The sequence below is a fragment of the Mchenga conophoros genome, linkage group LG4 (assembly GCF_057382185.1).
Source record: "Mchenga conophoros isolate Kocher_MC1m ecotype Shallow Benthic linkage group LG4, M_conophoros_male_GT1.1, whole genome shotgun sequence".
Classification (NCBI taxonomy): Eukaryota; Metazoa; Chordata; class Actinopteri; order Cichliformes; family Cichlidae; genus Mchenga; species Mchenga conophoros.
Window position 1 is genome coordinate 31,626,039 of NC_140529.1, and position 20,864 is coordinate 31,646,902.

A 20,864-nucleotide genomic window follows, 5' to 3' on the forward strand; every position below is an offset into this window, starting at 1 on the left:
AAGAAGAGGCATGTGCATGACACACACACACTTTAAGAGTCCACTTCCTGTCTCCCACATGAGTGTGAAACTTCATTAGCCTCCTCCTCTGTGCTGTAGCGATAGTCCAGCTGCTCCTCATCAGCACTGTGGTATGATGTCTACGGCTGAGAGTATAACTTTTCCATTAATAATACTGATACTAACAGAGAGACCTGTCTAAAGCATGTTTTGTTAGATAATTAGGAAATAATGTCTGTTTTAAGACTCATTAACTGCTGACATACCAAACACGTTGCTTGCAAGTACATTCGTCTCGTGAATTTTACCCAACTTATTTATATAATTGCATAAAAGACAAAAGAAATCTCAGCCGTGTTGTTTATATGCCCAATTAATTCGAAAGAATTTTCTGATTATGATCTGACCAGAATTAATCTAATCAGACATTTACATGGCAGCTTTGTTGCCTTAATTGGGTTAGGCTGAATTGTTATTGTCTCTGTAAACGTAGCAATTAAGAGCTCATTCCAAATACTTCAAACTGAGCCCTGACTGAGGGGATCAAATCTGTTATAAATGAACAAAAACAATGTGGCAGGAAAGACAACTCTAATTTTTTTTTGAAGTGTTTACCTCTTAGCATTTTTATTTGTTCTCATCTTTATATTCATTGATTGACCACAACATTAAAACCACTAACGTGCCAAAATAGCTCTGGCATAAGCTACCTCAGGGGATGACAGGCACTGTAATGTTGGCAGTCCATCCTGTTGCTTAGAGCCCTGTATTACGAAGCATACCCAGACTATCTTTCCATTATCTGGATTCACTTACCCTAATACTGGCAATTGGGATAAGCAGTCACTTAAAGCTGGTTATCAACTCGTTAAGTTAACCCAAGATTTCCCCCCTGCTCGTTCACATGAAAAGAGCCGTGTTGGCAGCATCTGATCAATCACAGACATGAAGGAGTATATCAGAAGTAGAGCAGCTGATTTTACAAAGGAAGATAAAACTATACCACAGAAAAATATGCAGCTTTTAAACACATAATACAGTGCAGTGTGAGCGTGTGTGAGAGTAAAAACACTATAGAGTAAATATAATGTAGTGCTGAAAGTGTCTGCTTTGAAGACTGGAAAGAAAGCTTGCAAAAATGCTGACTTTGTAATTTAACAGACTTATCAGTATCATAGCTCTATCATTAAAAGCTTCCTGTCATGTTCGACTCAAATCTTTACAACTTACAACTTTACAACTTAAAACACTCATAAATATTGTGTTTTACATCTGATTGCCTCAAGGCCTTAAGCCATCCTCCACACTATGCACTTGAACGTATGAAAGTGATGAGCACCTCTTTCATTGAATTTTGAGTGTTTTTTATCAACCCAGTTACATCTGTGGTGTTCCCGATCAAAAGTGAGCGCCATAGGAAATGAATGGGAATCCACTCGACCCCCCCCCCCCCACCCCCACCCCCCACCCATTGGCCCTTGACCCCCTAAATGGCCCACTGAACTGAATTTGGTGGTGAAAAATGTTTGTTATGCTAATTTAAGAGCTGTTAAAACTGAACGGTCAATTTTGACTGGGAAGAATTCGATGGATTATAATCGTGTATTTCATTAAGTTATTGTTTAAAAGACAGTTTTGGTTTTTATTCTTTGTCAGATAACTCCATATGTCCAATGTGGACAAAGCCAGCAACACAGTGAATTACTTTAACTGAGGTGACTAGCAAACAGCTTGCTAGCTATCCGACGCCTACCTGCTTCTTTCTGCTGTAAATTTTAATGTGTGTCTTATAAGGACTGATTCACTTTTAGAACCACCTTCAAGTGGCATTTCGAAGAACTGCAGTTTTTGGGGGTTCTTCCAGTGTGGTTTCATTTTTTCAGACCTGGAGGGTGCCGCTTGGGGTTGCGCTCCGTGGATTGGGCTTGTTCTGGCACATCCCTCTGATGCTCGATTGGATTCGGATCTGAAGAATGTCGAAGCTGAATGAATTCCTTGAGCTCTTTTTCATGTTCCTTGCACTGATCCAAGGAACATTGTCCTGTCTCGGAGGGGGGCGGGGGTGTCATGTTGTGTTGGAGATTGCCTTGTCGAGGGTGGTAATATCCACATGAATGCAAATAATCCAAGGTTTAGATGATCGAGTTTATTCACTCTGTCATTGCTTTTAATGGTGAGGTTGATTTCTTTTCTATACTGGGAGGCCCTGGTAGGGAATTAAGGTGTTCTACAAATTAACTCCATGTCTTCTTTTTATTGTAGCTGATCCAAACCAGCAAAACGCTGATCGAGTCAGCTGATGTGGTCTACTCCAAGCTCACACAAGCACAACGAGCAGGTATGTACCACTGTTTAGTCACTGTTGAAAAATGCTGACCGTTATCTAAACAAATTAAAAGAAAGAAGATATGAATGTGTAAATAAGGATTTTAAAAAAAGAGGTTCAGATAAACGGGGTGTTAGCAGCAACATTCCATGACAAAATTTATATTTATAACTGGAAACTTGAGTCAAGTTGATATTTATCCTTCCCGTTGGCTGTTAAAAATGTGTGATATTGTCCTGTTCCTTCCTGCATTCAAAATCTTTCTTCTTATGACACTTAAAAAAATAAGTGTTTCTATGAAGCAAAGCAGGAAACTGCAATCTCTCTGCTACTGTGATGAAAATGACTCATAATTCAAGGACAAAATTTATGAGAAATGATTTAAATTACCTCTCTTACTGGCACATTTCATTAATTTGTTTAAGACAAATAAGATCCACAAGAAAACAGCCTGTGTTTATTTAAGGAGGGATGGATGTTTTCAGCTTCTCTGCTTTAATCCCAAATGAATCATGTGATTTACGAATGTGCATCCGCGCCCTTTTAAACACATTGTGTGTCATGTCCCCCTGCCCAGCAGAATGAGCATTGTGTGTCTACTCCTACAGCATCTGCATCAACATCAACAGCCGTGGCTGCTGTCAATAGAGCAGGCCATCATCAGTGAGTCAGCAGAGTAGTAATCATGTCAGTGGGCAGGTGAAAACAATCATCCAGCCACACAGACAAAGGGCTGCAGGAGAAAGAGGACAGAGAGCATAAACATCCTTTGAGAGGAGGAGAGAAATGAAAAGGTTTGACAAAGAGGGGGAGGGATGGAAATGGTGAGAAAGGACTGAATTAACAAAGCATTTTATCAGTGCAGTCTTTTAAAAGGGCTGCTTGATGCAAGAGGTCCAGTGTTTTAGGAGAGAGGATAAAATTGGCCATAATAAGATCATTAAGGGAGAAATGGCTTAAAATCAAGAAATCCTGTGGCTTGTCTTCTCGAGCCTCTTTTAAATTCAGTGCTAATTCTTCCTCATTTGCCTTGCTGCTTTGCTATGCAGCAGTGCCTCTGCTGAAGAGCTCCTCGAAAAAGAGCTCAGTTTGAATAGTGACATCTTCATTTTTCATGTTAAGACATTTTATGGCTACAGGAAACCGAAAGACATGATTGAAACTAATGAACATGAATAATAAACTAATGAACCTGCAGATTTGGCTCCGTTATAGACCTGGTGTGAACTTGAAAATGTGTATTTTATTTTACATTTTATGTGTGAAAACTGGGGTTGGCTAATTGGCTCATGTCAACCCAATATCTTGAGGCTGTTAAGTCCACTTTAAGCCTGCTTTACTCCCCGGTGTCACTCAGAGGCAGACATATGCTTAACACCCCTGACCACAGCAAGCCAAGCTGATATTTGTGCAGCGCAGTTACACAGTGAAGTAGGCTAAACCCTGGAGCTTCAATCATAGAGATGCCCTCCCGCTCCAAGGTTCCCCAGTGCAGAGCTAGAAGCATCTTCAAAGGCGATGACAGGAGAGTTAAGCAAAGCTTAAGCCTCACACACAGCCACGCCACAGCCTCAATCACATCAGTGTCCGCTAAAAATCAGAGGTTTCAGCTTTGTGTGCTGCTGCAGACACATGAAAATGTTTTAAACAGAACAGTAATAAATGAACCGTGTTCTGTTTTGTAGATTAAATGTATGCTTCTCTGACATAACTGAAATAACATTCAAAGGGGCTCATCAAAAGCCTTCCAATGCAAATGAAATGCAAATATTAAAGTTTTTCTAAATGTAAGTTAAAAGAAACATACAAGGACACCAAAGGTAGGAGCAGCAGCCTTGAGGGGCCTCAGCTGCATGCCAAACACAGCATTTTTCCTATTACTCACTCTAATTCCCTCTGCCCCAAGCACTCACACACAAGCCTTCGTCCAAACCATGCAGTTCTCAAATATACATCTCCTCCGTGTGTATGCGTATCCATACTTTCAGGCCTTGTAGCTTTGATGGCAGTAAATGAGGCAGAAAAATAAAAACACGTTGGCCAAAGAGCAATCGTTTTCAGTGACACAGTATAACATTACAGCAGGCAGCAAAACAAACACTTTCCCCAACAGAGTTTAGAAAATTTAACTTACTTGGCTTTTTATGGATAAAGTTACCTATTGCCTAAAATGAAAATTGGAAAATGGGAATTATAAGCTTTAAATCTAATCTTGTTGACTTAAGTGAATATAAAGGCAAGTTAGCCTTTATTAAGTCATTTCAGCTTAGAATAAACAGAGCAGAGTGAACCTAACACCAGTATTTGATACCATACTTGTTTAGTTTTTGCAGCTTCACTTGCTGCAATGCCATAATAATTCGCTTAATATTGTAAGGTTGCTCCCTGTGCAGCAACACATGTAATCACATTTGGTATAAAGAACAAAAATACACATTTGTATTTGTGTTAGAACATTCTTGAGGACACACTATGACACCACCAGCCTGAACTGTCAATACAACGCAGGTTGCTTTCAAGTTGTTTGTGCCAGATTCTGACCCTACCATTGGAATGTCACGGCGGTATTAGAGACTCATCGGACCAGGCAACGTTTTTTTTCCAGTTTCCTGTTGTCCAGTTTTGATGAGCCTGTGTGACTTATAGCCTCAATTTCCTGTTCTTAGCTGACAAAAGTGGCACCTGATGTGGTTTTCTGCTGCTGTAGCCCATCTGTTGCCTTGCTATGAGCTCAAAGCAGTCTGGCTATTCTCCTCTGACCTCTAGCATCAGCAAGCATTATGGTCTAGAAAAGTTGGATACTGGATTCTTTTGGACCGTTCCTTGTAAAGCTCATGGATGGTTATGTGGAAAATCCTAGTAGATCCAGGTTTCTGAAATAACTAAAACTAGTCTGTCAGGCACCAACAACCCACTTTCAAAGTCACTTAACTCACCTGCGTAAACTTCAGCAAGCTGTTGTACAATGTCTGTCTGACTTAATGCATAGAGTTGTGTCATGTAATTGACTTATTGGATATTTGCATTAATGAGCAGTTGAACAGGCACTTCTAATAAAGGGGACACTGAGTGTATGTATATGTACAGATGCAGAAGCAGTATTGGTGGTCCAGGTGGTTCCTTAAATTTAAAATCTGCTGTTGGCAGAACAGCAGATGCAAATCTTACTTCTCTTGTCTAACCCTCTACCAGCAGATGAACATGGAAACAAACCCCAACATTTTGCTTCATGCACAAAGGTCACCTGCTTAATCACATGCTAATTTGGACTTTTTATTTCTTTATACTACTAACCAGACTAATGACTAATGATCAGTGATCACAAACCTGACCGCAGGCTTTTAGTTCCCTGTTGGAGCACTTAAAATTCAATATACTCTAAGGTTATTGTGGATTATTTTACTGTAACATATAAAAGATGCTGCTTCATCTTTAAGTGTTCAGATGTTTAGTTTAACATAAATATGAAACTAACGCAAAGCAAAACATACTGAGCTGCTTGTTGTGAAACTTCTCTAAAATGACAGAATATATGTTGGTGGACAAATAAAATTCTAGACAGACTTTCTGCAGTAATGCTACAGTGTCACTGTCCCTAAATAGACTTTCCCCTTGTTTTTATCATGTTCTTAACCTGTGTCTCAGCTCATTAAAATGATTTCTTACCCCTGGAGAAAAGAAACGCCATGCATTGCACTGGGTTTGACTCGACTCCCCCACCAAAACTCGGCATCATTCTGATGGCTTGGAAAGCATGAATTTACCTATCTTGATAGATTGACAAGTACTGAATGCATCCTTCAGAAGCCATTTCATCAACCATATGATTATGTACATATTGACAATGACAGTAGCATCAGCCTGAACATAGAGAGTCAGTGAGAGGCATGTGAAGCGTGAAATGATGGATTTGCACGGAATAGAAGGTTTTGTCCTCACGATCAATCCAGAAGTCGAAGTTATAATTTTGTTATAATGGCTGTGTGAGAAGCAGAAAAGGTGCTAATGGACGACAGGCTGTCAGTATCCAAAAGAGAATGTGGAGTAGGATCCGTGAGTATGTTCGCTTCATGTAAGCACATGCACTCATTGATTTTAGGACCTGTGATTGAACCTGACACTTTTGCCCTAGACATTAAAATTGTTCTCTGCTCATCAGCTAAATGCTGTTGTGACAAAGCCATAATCACACCAATGGCCACGATCTGAATGATAGGCTCAAACTATCCTCTTACATCCTAACCTGCCCACTGGCACATTGCTCATTTTAAGAGTAGGAAGTTAAAAATGGATAGTTTGGGGTTGCTGTGGTTTTTAAGTCTCACCAGCACCGCCTCCTTCCTTCCTGTGCACAGTTTTTCCCAGTTATTATTGCAGCTAATCAGTTCAATTTGGGCAGTGAAGCTGACGTGTTGATGAGGATGGAGAGGTGTTAGATAATTCCCCTTGGGCACTATTGATGGCTCACTATCACACACATAATGTGGGACCAGGAAAACAGCTGGGATGCACACTCTGGCACCTCCAGATGCTACCACTGTGTTTTTGTGCACATTGTGTACACTGGCTTATTTGTCTGCATGCATATCTAATCTGTGTGTGGGTTTCCAGTCATTCTCCCCACTAGCCTCTGCTTCACCAGCTTATTTAAAGATTTGTTCCAGCAGTGTTTCTTAAAAATGTAATGCATAAGCTTTGTTGTATTCAGAATTCATTTAGATGTGTATGTGTCGTGGTGTACTAGTTCGTCAGTGCACCGATTTACTCACATCGCAAAGAACAGAGCATTCATTTTCAGATGCAAATGTGGCATGACTGTACCTTTGTATGAAGGTGATATACTTGGTGATCAGATGATATAAATACTTAAATACACACATCCTGGTCGTAGGAGAAAGATTCTAAGCAGAGATGCCTAGAATGTGGAGAAGTACACACTCTGAGCCCCTCCCCAATGAGAGATAAGCTGAGCACCTTATCCTGTCTCTAAGGCTGAGCCCACACATCCAGGCATTCAGAGGAAAGTCATTTCTGTCACTTATATCCACGATCTCATTATTTCGTTCACTACCCACAGCCTGTGGCCATAGGTGAGCGTAGGTGGACCAGTAAATCAACAGCTTCGCTTTCCCGCTTTGCTCTCTCTTCACCACAACATACCAGTACAGCATCTGCATTGCTGCAGATGTTGCAAGAGTATGTCTGTCAATCTCCTTTTCTGCTCTCCCCTCACTCATTAAGAAGACCCTGAAATACTCCGACTTAAAATCAAAGGTGCTGATTCTCATTTCTCACACTCCCCGGTGCAAGCTGGAGGTCATGACTCAGTAAAGCTAACAGAACCACATCTGCAAAATGAAGAGGAAAGATTGGGAGACCACCAATACTGACATCATCTACCCCTTAGCTGTGTCTAGAAATTCTGTTCATAAAAGATTTTAACAGAATTGGTGTCAAAGGGCAGCCCAGTGAACTCAGTACTCACAGGGAATGAGTCTGACTTGTTGCCTCAGAGCGAATCAAGCTCTCAATGCAGTTGGACAGAAACCAAATGGGCTGAAGCTGAAGCAGTCCTGAAGCATGCCTCACATTATATTTTGAGAAATGCAGTCGAGTACTTTCTCCAAATTCCCAAAAACTATGTAGACTCGTTGAGCAAACTTGAATGCATTGTTCTTCCTGGATCCAAGGTTCAACTAACAGATGAACTCTCCTCTCTGGTAACCTGGCATAGACCTTCCCCGGGTGTCATGGATTGGCCGTGTGGGAGCAAGGGTGGAGCCTCATGCAGGACTCTGGGGAAATGGGAATAACTCCAAAAATCTGCTTTAATGCTGTCAGGCAAAGAGTAAACAAAAGCCAAAAATGTATGCAGAAAAAAGCCAGGAATTCCAAAAACCAGAAACCATGGAGCAAGGGAACACACAGCAGTGAGGGACAATATGACAAAGGACAAGGAGAGACAGAGACAACATATACTCACAAGTTAATGAGGGAGAAGTAGCACGTGACAACACAGCTGAGGATAACATAACATAATAACTCAAAAGGAAGTAAAACTAAACACCAAGCACAAAAGACTACCACAATAAAAATGGGAAGTAGCAAAACACAAAGACTAAACAAGACACGGAAACACAAGGGAGGCAGGAACTCAAGGATTTAAATATAAACCAAAGTATAACCATGAACAGAACTAGAAGTGAAAATGAAGCCAGATAAAATCATTGCAAAGCAACCGGGAAATGCAAAAACTCAGAACAAGTGATTCTCAAAACCAATAGAACAGTAATTTATAGAAAACTCAGAACCCAGGGACTCTGAGAAATGGAGGCTGAGGAGTGAAGTTAGAGCACACCCTCCTGCCCCCCTTCTTGAAAAGGGGGCACCAGCTGTACTTCTCAGCACCTCTATGTATTCCACGTCTGGTAGCGAGGTGTTCAGGCATCTGTCTTGAATATAGTCATGCATCATGCCATATTAAGGCAGGTCCAGGAACAGGTGCAAGCTTACTGTATGAGTTAAAGATCCGCTGCCTCTCTGCCAGCCCTACCATGTGTATTTATTGATGTTCTCTTTCTTGCAAAGGTTTTCGCTATGATGAACCACTATTTTAGTCAGCACTGTGTATTTTATTGCCAATAGAAAAGATAAAGAACTCTCCCTCAATTTATCTTCCTTGGATTTAACCAGTTTTTCTCCCAGCTCATCAGCAGCTGGAATATCCCACGTTCTGCTTCATGGCATTGTGTTTGGGCTTTGCAGTGTGTATGAATAGAGATAAATTAATGAAACACTGAGCTGACTGTCATGCATTCCCCACTCAGAGCATTTCCTATCTTTTTATTCATTATTTCTTTTCATCAGATCCTGTTTGAAGGTTCTGTTTGATTTTATTATTTACTTACCTTTCTGTCTCTCTGCCTGAAGCCACTGTATGTTTTTGAAGCAGAAGAGGTGCTGCTGCAGTACTCATTACAAAGGCAAAAACCCTCTCTGCTTTTACTCTACCGAGGTGTGTGTGTGTGTGTGTGATATGTTTGCATTTGTTTGGCTACTCAGAAGAGATATATTATTCCCTAAGTCCTCCTTAGGACCCGACTCTCCCTGTCTCGTTCTCTCAACGTAAAATTCAATCTCTTCAGAGCCACATTTTTATTAGCTCAAATTTCACATAGTTTAAGTGACACTAAGGAACAGCAACATCGAGGCTGTTAGGGGAAGGGAAAGCTTCATAATGCCAAATTAAATGCTTCAAGAGCTGTATTGCGTCCTCTAGCTAATTTGCTAAATTCATGACTTACTCTGCTCCCTGCCATCCTAATTTCTTGTGTCCTGTGAACACAAACTTCCTTGGCTCTTCTCTGAGCCCATTAACTACAACAGATTACGAGATCAAATCAGTCCTAATCCCTGTTAGCAGAACTTTCAGGCTCTGAAACAGATATTCTGCATTGGTTGTACATCACCAGTGTTTGGAAATGATAGCACATTAGTTATTTTTGGTATGGTTCACCCTGGTTTGCCCTGAAAACTGGTAATTTTGTTTTTATTCTATTTATTTATTTTTTATCTTGACTTCATAAAGTCAACATAGTCTCATTTTTCTTCTTACTTAACTACTTAACTGTGTTTTCCAAAATGAGAGGCCTCTATATCCCTTTGCATGTTTCTGTGCTTCAAGGATCCACTCTGAACATGACAACACAAACAGTTTGTCAAATGGGGAACAATGTAGCTACTAGGGGTGCAACGATATTCTTATCGATATTGAACCGTTCGATACAGTGCTTTCGGTTCGGTACGCATATGTATCGAACAATACAACATTTGTAATTTATTTTATCAATTTTCCTTCTGACGATGCTGTCTGTGTGGAGCGCTCAGTGAATCTGTGTTCGACTACTCCGCCTAGGCTGCACTGTCGAGCGCAGATCCACTGAGCGCTCCACACAGACAGCATAGTCAGAAGGAAGAGCACAGGGCAAGCTAGCGAGACAGAAGTTAAGCTCTCCTTGCAACAGGCAAATTGACCCTCATTCAGATCTGGCGTTTGGAATTATTTTGGTTTTCATGTGACGTATGACCCTGAAGGTAAGCGAGTCATGGACTAAAGTAAAACAGTATGTTGGATGTGCCATGCAATGCTCAATTACATTGGTGTGAACTAGTGTGTTAGCGCAGTTAGCTCGTTAACGTGTTGGCCGTCTAGCCCCATGCACGGAGCGATCGGCGGTAGCTCGTTAACGGAGATTTGCCGTGTTGTTGCGTTAAGGTCATTTCAACAAGATTAACCTGAAAGCACTAGTGGGAACACGACGAATATGATTGCACATTTACACCGACATCATCCTAGTGCAAAGACAAAAACAACAAGCATGCTACTAACTTTAGCCGAGTCATTTAGACAGCTGTTAGCACATGATTCTCCTTATGCTGCTGAGAATATAGCCCAGAAGAAGCAGATAGTATAGCTTTTATTTTGGAAAGAGCCATTTCTCTGTAATAAACTCTCTTTTCCAAAGATGAGTGATTCCTCAATCAGATACAGGGCTTGCAATATCGCTAGCCTGACGTCCCGGAGCTAGCGATTTTTTCAGTCGGGCTACCAAAATCTATCTCTTCCCTGCCCGTCGGGCTATTGTAGGAAAAATAAATGTCAATGCTTTTGCATTCTTTCAGAAATGTAGCTGGGTAATTATGTCATTGGCATCGGTGAGCCACTGTCAATATGTGACATATTGAAGTCGCGTTTGAATTTGCGCTTGTTTTTTTGCTTTCACTTTGCAATCGTGTGAACTGTGTATAGAGAGCGACAGCACTGATCTGTGAGTGATGATAATTTGTGCACCAATTCCTCTGACATCGTCTTATTAATGTTAGCTTACTATGCAAACATGACAAGTGAAATCTCCCGCAGCAAGCTTAAACATGTGAGAGGTTGATCGTGCAGAGAATCGCTGAGCTTATGTGAGTGCGCGTGTAAAAGCATTTCAGTTCTGCTGAGCCAAATAAGACAGGTCAGGGTGAAGAAGTGACAGCCAAAGAAAAGCTTACCACAAAACGGAGAAGTTATGACAAATCAGACTATAAGGCAAAAAGAAAGTGCAGCTTTATGGTTTCATGGACAAAATAATTTCTGTGGCTGCAATATGATGAGCTAAATAACCAGGGCTGCACATAAGTGGTCCGCAGGTGCGCATTCGCTGTCAAAATAAAAAACGCACACAAGGGTTAGGGTTAAATTTAAAAACTGTACTTTTGAGTTAAAATATATATTTATAATTTTAATAAATGACAAATTAAAAATGCATGAACATTTTTTTTGTATCGAAAAAATATCGAACCGTGACACCAAAGTATCGAACCGAACCGTGAATTTTGTGTATCGTTGCACCCCTAGTAGCTACATTACAAAACCAAGACGACATCTCATACTTTCCTAGCACAAATTTTGGGTGTTTTTTGAATATTAAAACAAAACAAAAAAACCCTAACAAAACAGTGGATATTATACGGCTCTGATACTTGCTGACAGTACAGTAAGTCTCTTACTCTCCACCAGTTCAACTAAAGAATGTTCCTGAAAAGAGGTTTCTTGCAGTACCTGCCACCTGGAAATGTTCAAAGACTAAAGAAGGAATGCCTTGAGGTGACGGGCTTTTTGTGAATTGTAGTGTATTATGTTTCATCATTGTTTTTGCAGTAAATTGAAGCTGGAGAACCATAAGGTCAGTTGTCAGGGACAGACTGACAAGCAGGCTGAGCCTTAGGTTTAGGAGGAGTTTGCTCTTAAAGCCCAGGGGATTAGTTACGGTCTGCCTGGGCTAAATGAAGCAGGAAGCACTGATAGATTAATTAGAGTTTAGCCTGCTTCATATGACCTCTGTTTAGACAGCCATAGCAACCCAACACATTGCATGCTAAAATCCAACTGTAACGCTCCAATTTGGTTGTGGGTAGAAGAACAAACTATAAAATGTACTAAAAGATGGTTATATTACAGTATGTCATTGCATTTTATAATGTCTGTGAAGTTATATGCATAACAGATCTGGACTAATATGCATTAATGCATTTATGGCAGTTTTGTACACTGCAAGACACTTTACCTAAAACTTCTCAGCAGGCATATTTTGTTTCATGGTGTTTTTTGCAAAATTGCAAAATGTAGTTATTTTCCTTGGTCTGCATGCATGAGGATATTTACTCTATTAAGAAATTTCTTCTACTAAAAATATGCCTAAAAGTGTTTTTTGCATGGTATTTTTTTGGCTTTAATATGATTTGCTTTTATTTACATGGCACGCCTGCCTGTGTCTTTGTCCAGGTTTGGACTTCCACGAGGACCTGCATCGCATTGGAGCAAAGGAGGGTCTGAAAGGACGTAAACTGCAGAAGGCTATGGAGAGCTACGCTTGGAACATCACTGTGCTGAAGGTTAGTGAACCCCTCCTACAACACAGCAACAAGCCTAATGATTAATCTAAACCCCCCATTTGTATAAAGTACAACTATTAAAACTGATTAATGTGCATTTGAGATTACTATGGGGACTGTACCCAACTGGACAAGCAATCTGAGACCATGTTGCTGAGATTAAATAACATAATGTCTTAAGAAAGCTCACTGGGCTAATTGTATTTCCCTCTTCTCTAATCCCTAAACCTCTTAATTAATTACTGTTGAGTCCAAGTACCATTTTATTTATTTGGTCGTGTAACTATCTTGACAAGACATGATAGGATTGTTCGCGCTTGTTTGTAGACACACATATGCTGCTCTGTTATTCCTCATAAGGAGACACTGGATCCCCTAGACATGCCTTGATGATGATGCATTCTTGTCTTTGCCTGCCCCTTGACACAGGAGATAAGGCTGCTCAATGCTCTCATCTCATTTCCTCTACGACTGCTGCCGGTAATAGCAACGCTAAAATAACGCCACATGCTAAGTACAGACAGAGTGGCTTGAGCATTAGGATAGATAGATGTCTTCTCCTTTTCATGCCAGTCTTGCCAGATGGAAAACAACAAAAAGGGGGTTGCATTGCTGCTAGGGTTAAAATGATGTCCTCCACCCATCTATGGTGCAATTTATGCCCTTGCTGTTTAGGTAGACCAGCTGTCCAGAATCTATCTCAGTACTAACCACATTCACACACCTTATTTTTCCGATCGTCGTCTCCCCCCCCCTTTTCGTCTGTTCTCCTGTGATGAGCCACCCTTTCAATAACAAGGTGGCACCCACATAACTCCGTCTTGTCCTCTTCCCATTCTTCAGTTGTAATCTGCGTCTCATAGTGAACATTTGGTGAGAGCTTGGTGCTTGTTTGCCAAGGCTGGCAGCCGTACCCAGTTATTATTTCACCTGTCAGCCTCTCCAGATTCTCAGCAGGCCAGGAAGTACTCGCTGGTTGTTAGTTGGAAGTGTGGGATGCTGGGAGGAAAGCCGAGGGAAGAGCCATGTCCTATATGTTTGTCAGTGTTCGTCTCTAGCTCCCTCTCCAACCTTACTTTGACAGTTTCTGTCAGTTCGGGGCTGTCACGGTGAATGAGGGTATTTGCCCATTTCTGCCACTTATTGTTCCAGTTAGTCAAGAGAAAAGAAAAATCAAAGAGAGAGAAAGAGATCCTTTGAAGCAAATGTCAGCCATATTGCTGTCCTTTTTAGAAGAATAACAGGGTTTGAAAAAAGACGTGTCTCCCAAATCGTTCACGTTTTGTACTTTCTAGTGTTATAATCTGTTTTCTTGGGCAGTTACATATAATTAAATAACCTCCTCTTAAATTCACTCAGATTTTGGCCTCCTCAGTGTTTTCTGTGGTAAGCCAATGTAACTCTAACCCTTTTATATGTGATTAAATCAAATTCTGGTAGATGTCTTGTTTTAATATAAGAACTGACTCAATCTATATGTCCCAATGATGCTTATACTCTGCTGTCTCTTCTAACTCCCCGTGAATGTCTATAAATGTAAAATAATACCTAGAGGCAGGTTATCGACTACTCGATTTCTCTCAGAGGAGTGGTCCGTTTCTGATAAACAAAAAGGACACGGGTCTAGAATTTAATGAGGATATAGTTGTGGGATTTAGTAGCTGTCCTTACATCAGCTTAGCCTCCTGCGGACAACGTTAGGCCAGCTGTAGGGGTGAATGCATGCAAAGACAAGTGTAGCCGTTATTTGACTCAGACAGCACAGGATAAGCTTCTTGCCATCTTATTTTATGCCTGGTGAGTCATGACTTACATAATTTCTTTTTTTTTCCCCTCCTTCTTTTTTTATTCCAAACATATGACATGCTCATACTCCGGGTTTGCGTGCTGTATTGGTTGAGCTAAAATGCCACTTGCAGTGTATTAACATCACCAACGGGTAGATCGCAGGCCATCGTCTGCAGAGCATCACCTTTAGTCTTACCCCAGTATGTCATACCGCTGTACCTGTCTTGTGGCACTAAGAACTTTATCCCTTTCGCCGTTTATATTTTAGTCTGGTCCACAACAGGTCAGACTGTATCTCTTCACAAGGAGGTTAGCCCAGCAAGCTGTCGCAGCACGTCAGACAGACCGAAGTTCAGTGCGAGGGAGGTAAAATATGCAGATAAATGCAGATAAAAGGAAAATTGCTTTCAACTTTCTTGTGAGCAGATGTTGAAGTGGACATGCTGGAGGAATCTGGCGAGAGTAAACCCTGAGGGGAAGAGTCAAGAATTAGATTGTTCAAGTGGAGGGAGTTTGTCGAAGCGTGTGGTCTTTCTCCCTTTTTTTTTTTCATCTCCTTTGGACAGTTCTAATAATATAAGCACCTCTTACACACAGAAATAACTGCCTGTGGAGAAAACTCCACCACATTTCCACATGGCAGAGACAGCTAGCTTAAGGGAGGGAGGCAGCCATGGCAGTGGCCCAGATTGACTTGACAGTGCCGTAGCGCAGGATGCCTGCCCTGACCACTTCCTCCACATATGGCAGGGTTTCATCTCTGGGGTGTTCAAATAAAGAGCAGAAATGTAGTATAACATTGCCACCATATGCCAGCAGTACTTACAAGCTGAGAGGAACAGTACAAAGGGCTGGCAAGAAACCAAAGCCCTTTGTTCATTGGCTTCATACTGCCCCCTTCTGCATCTTTTTGAGTAATACATTAACAATAAGCAATAATATAAGCACCTTTACTTTCTTCTCACTAAAAAGTCATGCAGATAATGGTCATTTAGAGATTAAAATCTATTTTCTAAAAAAAACAAAAAAAAGAGGGATAAAAGAAAATTGCATTGATGGTGTTATTTAAAATAGACTTAGTATAAGTAGCCTTTAGGGAATGCTGTTTGAATGCATTTAAATTTTATATAGTTGAGTGATATTAACAAATGTTTCTTTCTGCTTCTTCTTCTGTGTCTAAATCTTAGGGCCAGGCTGACCTGCTAAAGCACGCAAAGAGTGAGGCACTGGACACTCTGCGTCAGATCCACTGTGCAGCTCAGTCCTGTGGCCTCAGTAAAAATGGAGCAGCTTCCCCACAGCTTCAGCACCATCCTCACCACCAGCCGCAGCAGACACAGCAGCAGCCTCAGGCCAAGACCCACCCAGCGCCTCCACTGCTGTGCCAACCCCAAAATCAGCTCCAGTCTCAGACCGCACCTCAGGCTTATCTGCACCTGAATCCCCAGCAATATCCCCAGCTGCATCCCCAGCTATCGGCTCCTCCTCTGGCCCCACCTGTTCCAAAACCACCTGCCTACCCTCAACCGCCACCGCTACCCCAGCACCAGTTTCAATTCCAAAACCAGCAGCAGGGGGCAGCAGTACCTCTCGACACCATCCCCGAGAAAGAAAAAGAGACTGTCAGTGACAGTCCTGCGGGATCCTGCTGACCCACTGCCTGTGCCCACAGAGAATCCGTCCCAAAGAGAGACAGTGAGATAGAGAAGCAGAAAGGTGTAGAAAGAAAGCAAGAGGTCAGTAAAGAAAGAGAGATGGAGGAAGTTGCTGAGAAGTTGAAAGAGATGATGAGGAGGAGGAAGCCTCGTCGTGTTAGAAGCGAGACGCAAGTTTGAGAGGTGATTTGAGTTGGCCAGAGATATGAAAGAGAAGCGAGATACTACACTTCAGCTAGAAGTGAAAAACAGAAGGATAACAGCTGAAAACATCAGTGAGTTACATACCCCTGTCTCTCTCTGGGCACTGCTATTTTCAAGCCCCTCCACGATGTACTCTAGCTCTGTGGGTACAGGCTTTACCTCACTTTGGCATTTAATGCCACAAATTTGCCTTTTTATTTTCAGAGACACCTTGGCATGTCTTCGAGTGTTTATTTCTTCACATTCACACTTTCCCTCCCACAACTAAGACATACAGGAAACCCTCACTTATTCTGATGATGAAGAGGAGGCCATTTTAATTTTAGTGGCACAAAGTAGAGCAGCTCTACTAGTCTGTAGGGGTCACAAATGGCCATTTCAGCACAAAATAAGCAGCTGTAGTGCTAAAATAGAAAACAAAATCACCCTGATGTATTATTGCTGGTGTCAGTCTTCATCAGGCCCCTCAGATCTCTAGTGTCAATTCTCTTAGGGTTTAAGTTCTCCGGCATTCTTATACACTCCTCACACAATCTTTTTGTCTCCTTCCTAGGGGCTATGTATATGATGTTATGTGAGTTGATGTCCGGGTCCCTAGGATGGAGCACGTCCTTAAGTGGCGGAGTTCACCAGTCAGTCACAACTGGAATATTTGACCCCTCCCGTTAGAGGTCAAAGATCATCAGGAACATGATACTGCTGTCTATAAGAATAAAGTGACTATAGATGTAAAATGTATGCAAAGTGTAAGAAGGGAACATATATTGCTATAATAATTCTGAGACATTCATGATTGATATTATTATAACTGTTGTTAGTTTTATTGATATCCTAAGTATTTTTTAACATTACTTCCACATACACAGTGATTTGACACCTGTTGTTCTGTGGTGCAGATCAAGCCAACCAGTGCATGTGGGATTGGAATGAAAGGTTTGGGGGTTAGCACCACAACACAACAGTCAAACAGTAACCTGACGTGTTTCACTTCAAAGTGAGTGTGGATTCTGTAAGAGATCTCTTAAGTGGCCCATTAAAACTGGCTTCATTGTTTCTCCTGTCTCCTCTTGTTCATTACTATTTAATAATCATTCAAGTAGCGATATGAACTGGGATAAATGGATGTTCTTTGCAATTTTATTTCGATTTTTAAACTGATAAACTGATATAAGGTTTTTACTGTGCAGGGTTCACACACGGTGCCACTGCTTTTATTTTTTAAAGAGACCTAGCCATTTGAAAGCAACAATCAATATAGCTTTACAAAAGTGCACTGTAATGCATAGTCAATTCTCAATCGATCTTAAATGATTGCCTTATTACTAAAATAGATTTAAGCCATTTAGTTTATCATGAATGAGATAGCACTGCTTCCTGTTGTCCATAAGATGGCAACAAACATTAAGTAAATGGTTGTGAGGATAAAAAAAACTTTTAAGAGTTGTTATCTTGTTATTTTTACTGCAAATTTTCCCCGATTTGTAAAGCAGATCATTTGTGCACAGATGTGTCTGACATGCCTGACACCCTACCGGAAGTCTTTTTCTAGGTCTTTTCTTGTGAAGTGCTTTCACTATGAGAGAGTAAAGTCCATGCATCCTCATTAGCATAGACTTTGAATGAACTTGTCATTAGAGCAGAGAAAGGGCAGCCGTTTTTAAAAAAATATATATATATATATATATTTGCTAATAGACTTCAGCCCCTCACCAGTCATTGTAATGGTATGTCTTAATAAACCTTTAGCATGCAGCCACAAAAACATACCTGCAGTGCATCAAAGGTCCACTCAGGCGTCTTGGAGATGACCTGGGATAGGCCGCTAATTAATGGCAGAAAGCTTTACAGCAAACTTCAAATGAGCAAAGACCCAAAAAAAAGAGAGAATCAGTGGTTTTGTGCTACGTTTGTCACTGGTCTAAATGACGTCCAGAGGACTGATGGGATGGATGGCACAGGACAATATAAAAGACACTCATTCTACCCCTGGGACCAGATGACTTCCCTTCAGACAACAGAGCAGATGTTGTGGTTCCCCACCAAGTTCCAACAAGCTGCTGGGATGGAAATGAATAACAAGGTAAGAAGACAGCTTCATTTTTTTTGTTTGTTTGTTGAGCATTTGTCATGGTTTTACTTTGTTGATTTGTTTTGTTTGTTCTTTTTAATTGCTTTTTCTACATTAGCATCCTTTTGTGCTGCTAAGGGTATAAGCAGCCTACTGAAAAACAATTTGGGATATTTGGTATCAGTTATTCAATTCTCAAGTGTAGTGGAGGAATACATTTAATGCATTTTCCTATAAATATTTAACTGACCATTTCCTACTGAATGTGGTTTTATCATGTCACCAAGCTCCTATGATAAATACATATGTACATTTATTATACAGCATCTTCTCTTCTGTAACCCTGGAGTGAGGGAATAAAAATAAATAGAAGAATAGAAATAATTTCCCTATGATATAGGAGAAATAACTAATTATGCCTGGCTATATACATATATGTTTAGGCTTATAAACTTTATCATTAAATGGGGGCTGTTTGTATTGTACGTAATGCAATGTTGGTTAAAATTTAAGCTTACCAACATGTTGCATGGGCATGTTGATACTGACTGACTAGTGCTTTAGGCTTATTATCATTGTTTATAATAGATTTCAGTATTATTTTATTATAAATTCAGTGATTTATATTTATTATGCATTGGAATTTGTCCATTCAATTTCATATTAATTCACATTTACATGCACTTCATGCATTTTCTGTTATTTAATCATACCTCTTTAATCCTAAAAATCATATTTTTAATCTGACCAGAAAGCCATGGTATTGGTCTTGCTGCTGCTACTGTCTCAGCTGGCCTGTGACGCTCACAGCGAGCCTGAGTGCTGCAGAGAACCGTCTCGTCCCTGCCGCCTTTATGTGTTGCTGTGTCGCTCAGGCAACAAGGGACCGGGTGGAGCCCTCACGGATGATGCGGCCGCTGGGATCCTCACTCTGGGCAAACGAAAAGAGGACGAGTATCGCTTTCAGAGCCGACTCCAACAGCTCCTACAAGGCTCCAGGAACCAAGCAGCAGGGATTCTGACAATGGGGAAGAGAACCAGAGAGAGAGCTGGGGAGCAGTACATGGACTGGATGGCTCAATCTGGAACGACCATTATGACACCCCTGCCTGTTTGAAACTGAGTAAAACCAGGGACGCTGTTTAGATGAAAAAAGTCACATCTTCCACCAAATGTATATTTTTTTTTTCCTCAGAAATAATGTGAATTTGAATGTGATCTCCAAATTTTAGGAAAAATGTTCTATATTGTACATATATGTAAAAGGGTCTGTGATCTAATAAAAAAGAATCAAAGCTGATCAACTGTTAACTTTCATGACTATATACAAAGGTGACAAACACTCAATTTTATTTTCTGGAATAAGTTAAGCATTTGATAGACATCACATACAGTAATGATCATTTCTTGGGTGATGGGAGGACTATGGGATAAAAAGCAGACTGTGGAAGACACCCAGAGATTTAAAATAGATAATCAAGATTTATCCACGTGAAAATCACTGATGAATGCCTGAATCCAGCCAAAAAATAAAAACAACCTTCGTGTTAGTCTATAAGCACAATCCATCAGCCACACCCAAGGTAAATAGTAACCAGCCACCAGTGCATGTAGGGTGCTTCAGGTTTCTTAAATTTAATTTTGCTTCATCTAAGTGTAGTATGGGGAGAATAAAACATAAAGCACAAACTGTTTTTTTAACTGCTTCCTTACCAGGTATTAAAGGCATAGACTTCCAAGGTAGTCTGCCGATTTGAAATACTGGAACAGACACATGCCTCCCTGTAATGCTCGCAATCATTGCCAGGCACCTGACTCAAACTCAGTCCGGCTGGTGGCTTTTTAAAGAATTTTTTTATATCTGCCAAACTGACACAGATGCATATAAATCTCAAATCTGTCCAACAGAAAGTACCTCTGGTTAAAACAAACAAAAACAAAACTGTTTGTGATTAAAAATAGAAATTTTCATGGGTATGAATATATATGCGTAACTAATATAGTGGATTTGTGTGCACAACAGCTTTATGCAACCATATGGAGTCGAGAGGAAATGCTAATAAGTGACGATGAAACATAAAGAACCAGTGAAATCTGCTATTTCGAGGTCAGTTTGTGTGTATAGGTTTTTACTGCATCTTCTACAGCAACTATCTGCGTGGGTGTTTGTTGATGCATGGGGAGTAAAGAAAATGTGAAATCGAGGTGGTGATACAGACAGCAGCCTGTTAGATTCTTCCAGCACACCAACAAAAAGCCTAGCAGCAAATTGACTGTTATTACACTGAGCAAAAACGTGAATCGCTTGATGCTGTGCTTTATTCAACTTGACCTCTACCCTCATGTGTCAAAAGAAGGGCTGATAAAAACACAGAATCTTTCC

At 40.7% G+C, this 20,864-nt stretch overlaps 2 protein-coding genes across 2 annotated transcripts in view; both read left to right on the forward strand.

Annotated features, from left to right (window-relative positions):
* Positions 1-17,475, forward strand: part of LOC146576490 (inactive phospholipase C-like protein 2) — a 67,748-nt gene extending 50,273 nt beyond the window's left edge. The window contains exons 4-6 of the mRNA XM_085271789.1: positions 2,263-2,338; positions 12,657-12,766; positions 15,742-17,475. Coding sequence (XP_085127915.1) covers positions 2,263-2,338; positions 12,657-12,766; positions 15,742-16,206 — 651 coding nt within the window. The 3' untranslated portion in view covers positions 16,207-17,475. The remainder of the gene's footprint in view (positions 1-2,262; positions 2,339-12,656; positions 12,767-15,741) is intronic.
* A 112-nt stretch (positions 17,476-17,587) lies between these two features.
* hcrt (hypocretin (orexin) neuropeptide precursor) lies at positions 17,588-19,772 on the forward strand. The gene is made up of 2 exons (XM_085271797.1): positions 17,588-18,493; positions 19,233-19,772. Exons 1-2 carry the CDS (start codon positions 18,161-18,163, stop codon positions 19,596-19,598), a joined length of 699 nt encoding a protein of 232 aa, XP_085127923.1. The 5' UTR covers positions 17,588-18,160; the 3' UTR covers positions 19,599-19,772.
* The last annotated feature ends 1,092 nt before the right edge of the window (positions 19,773-20,864 follow it).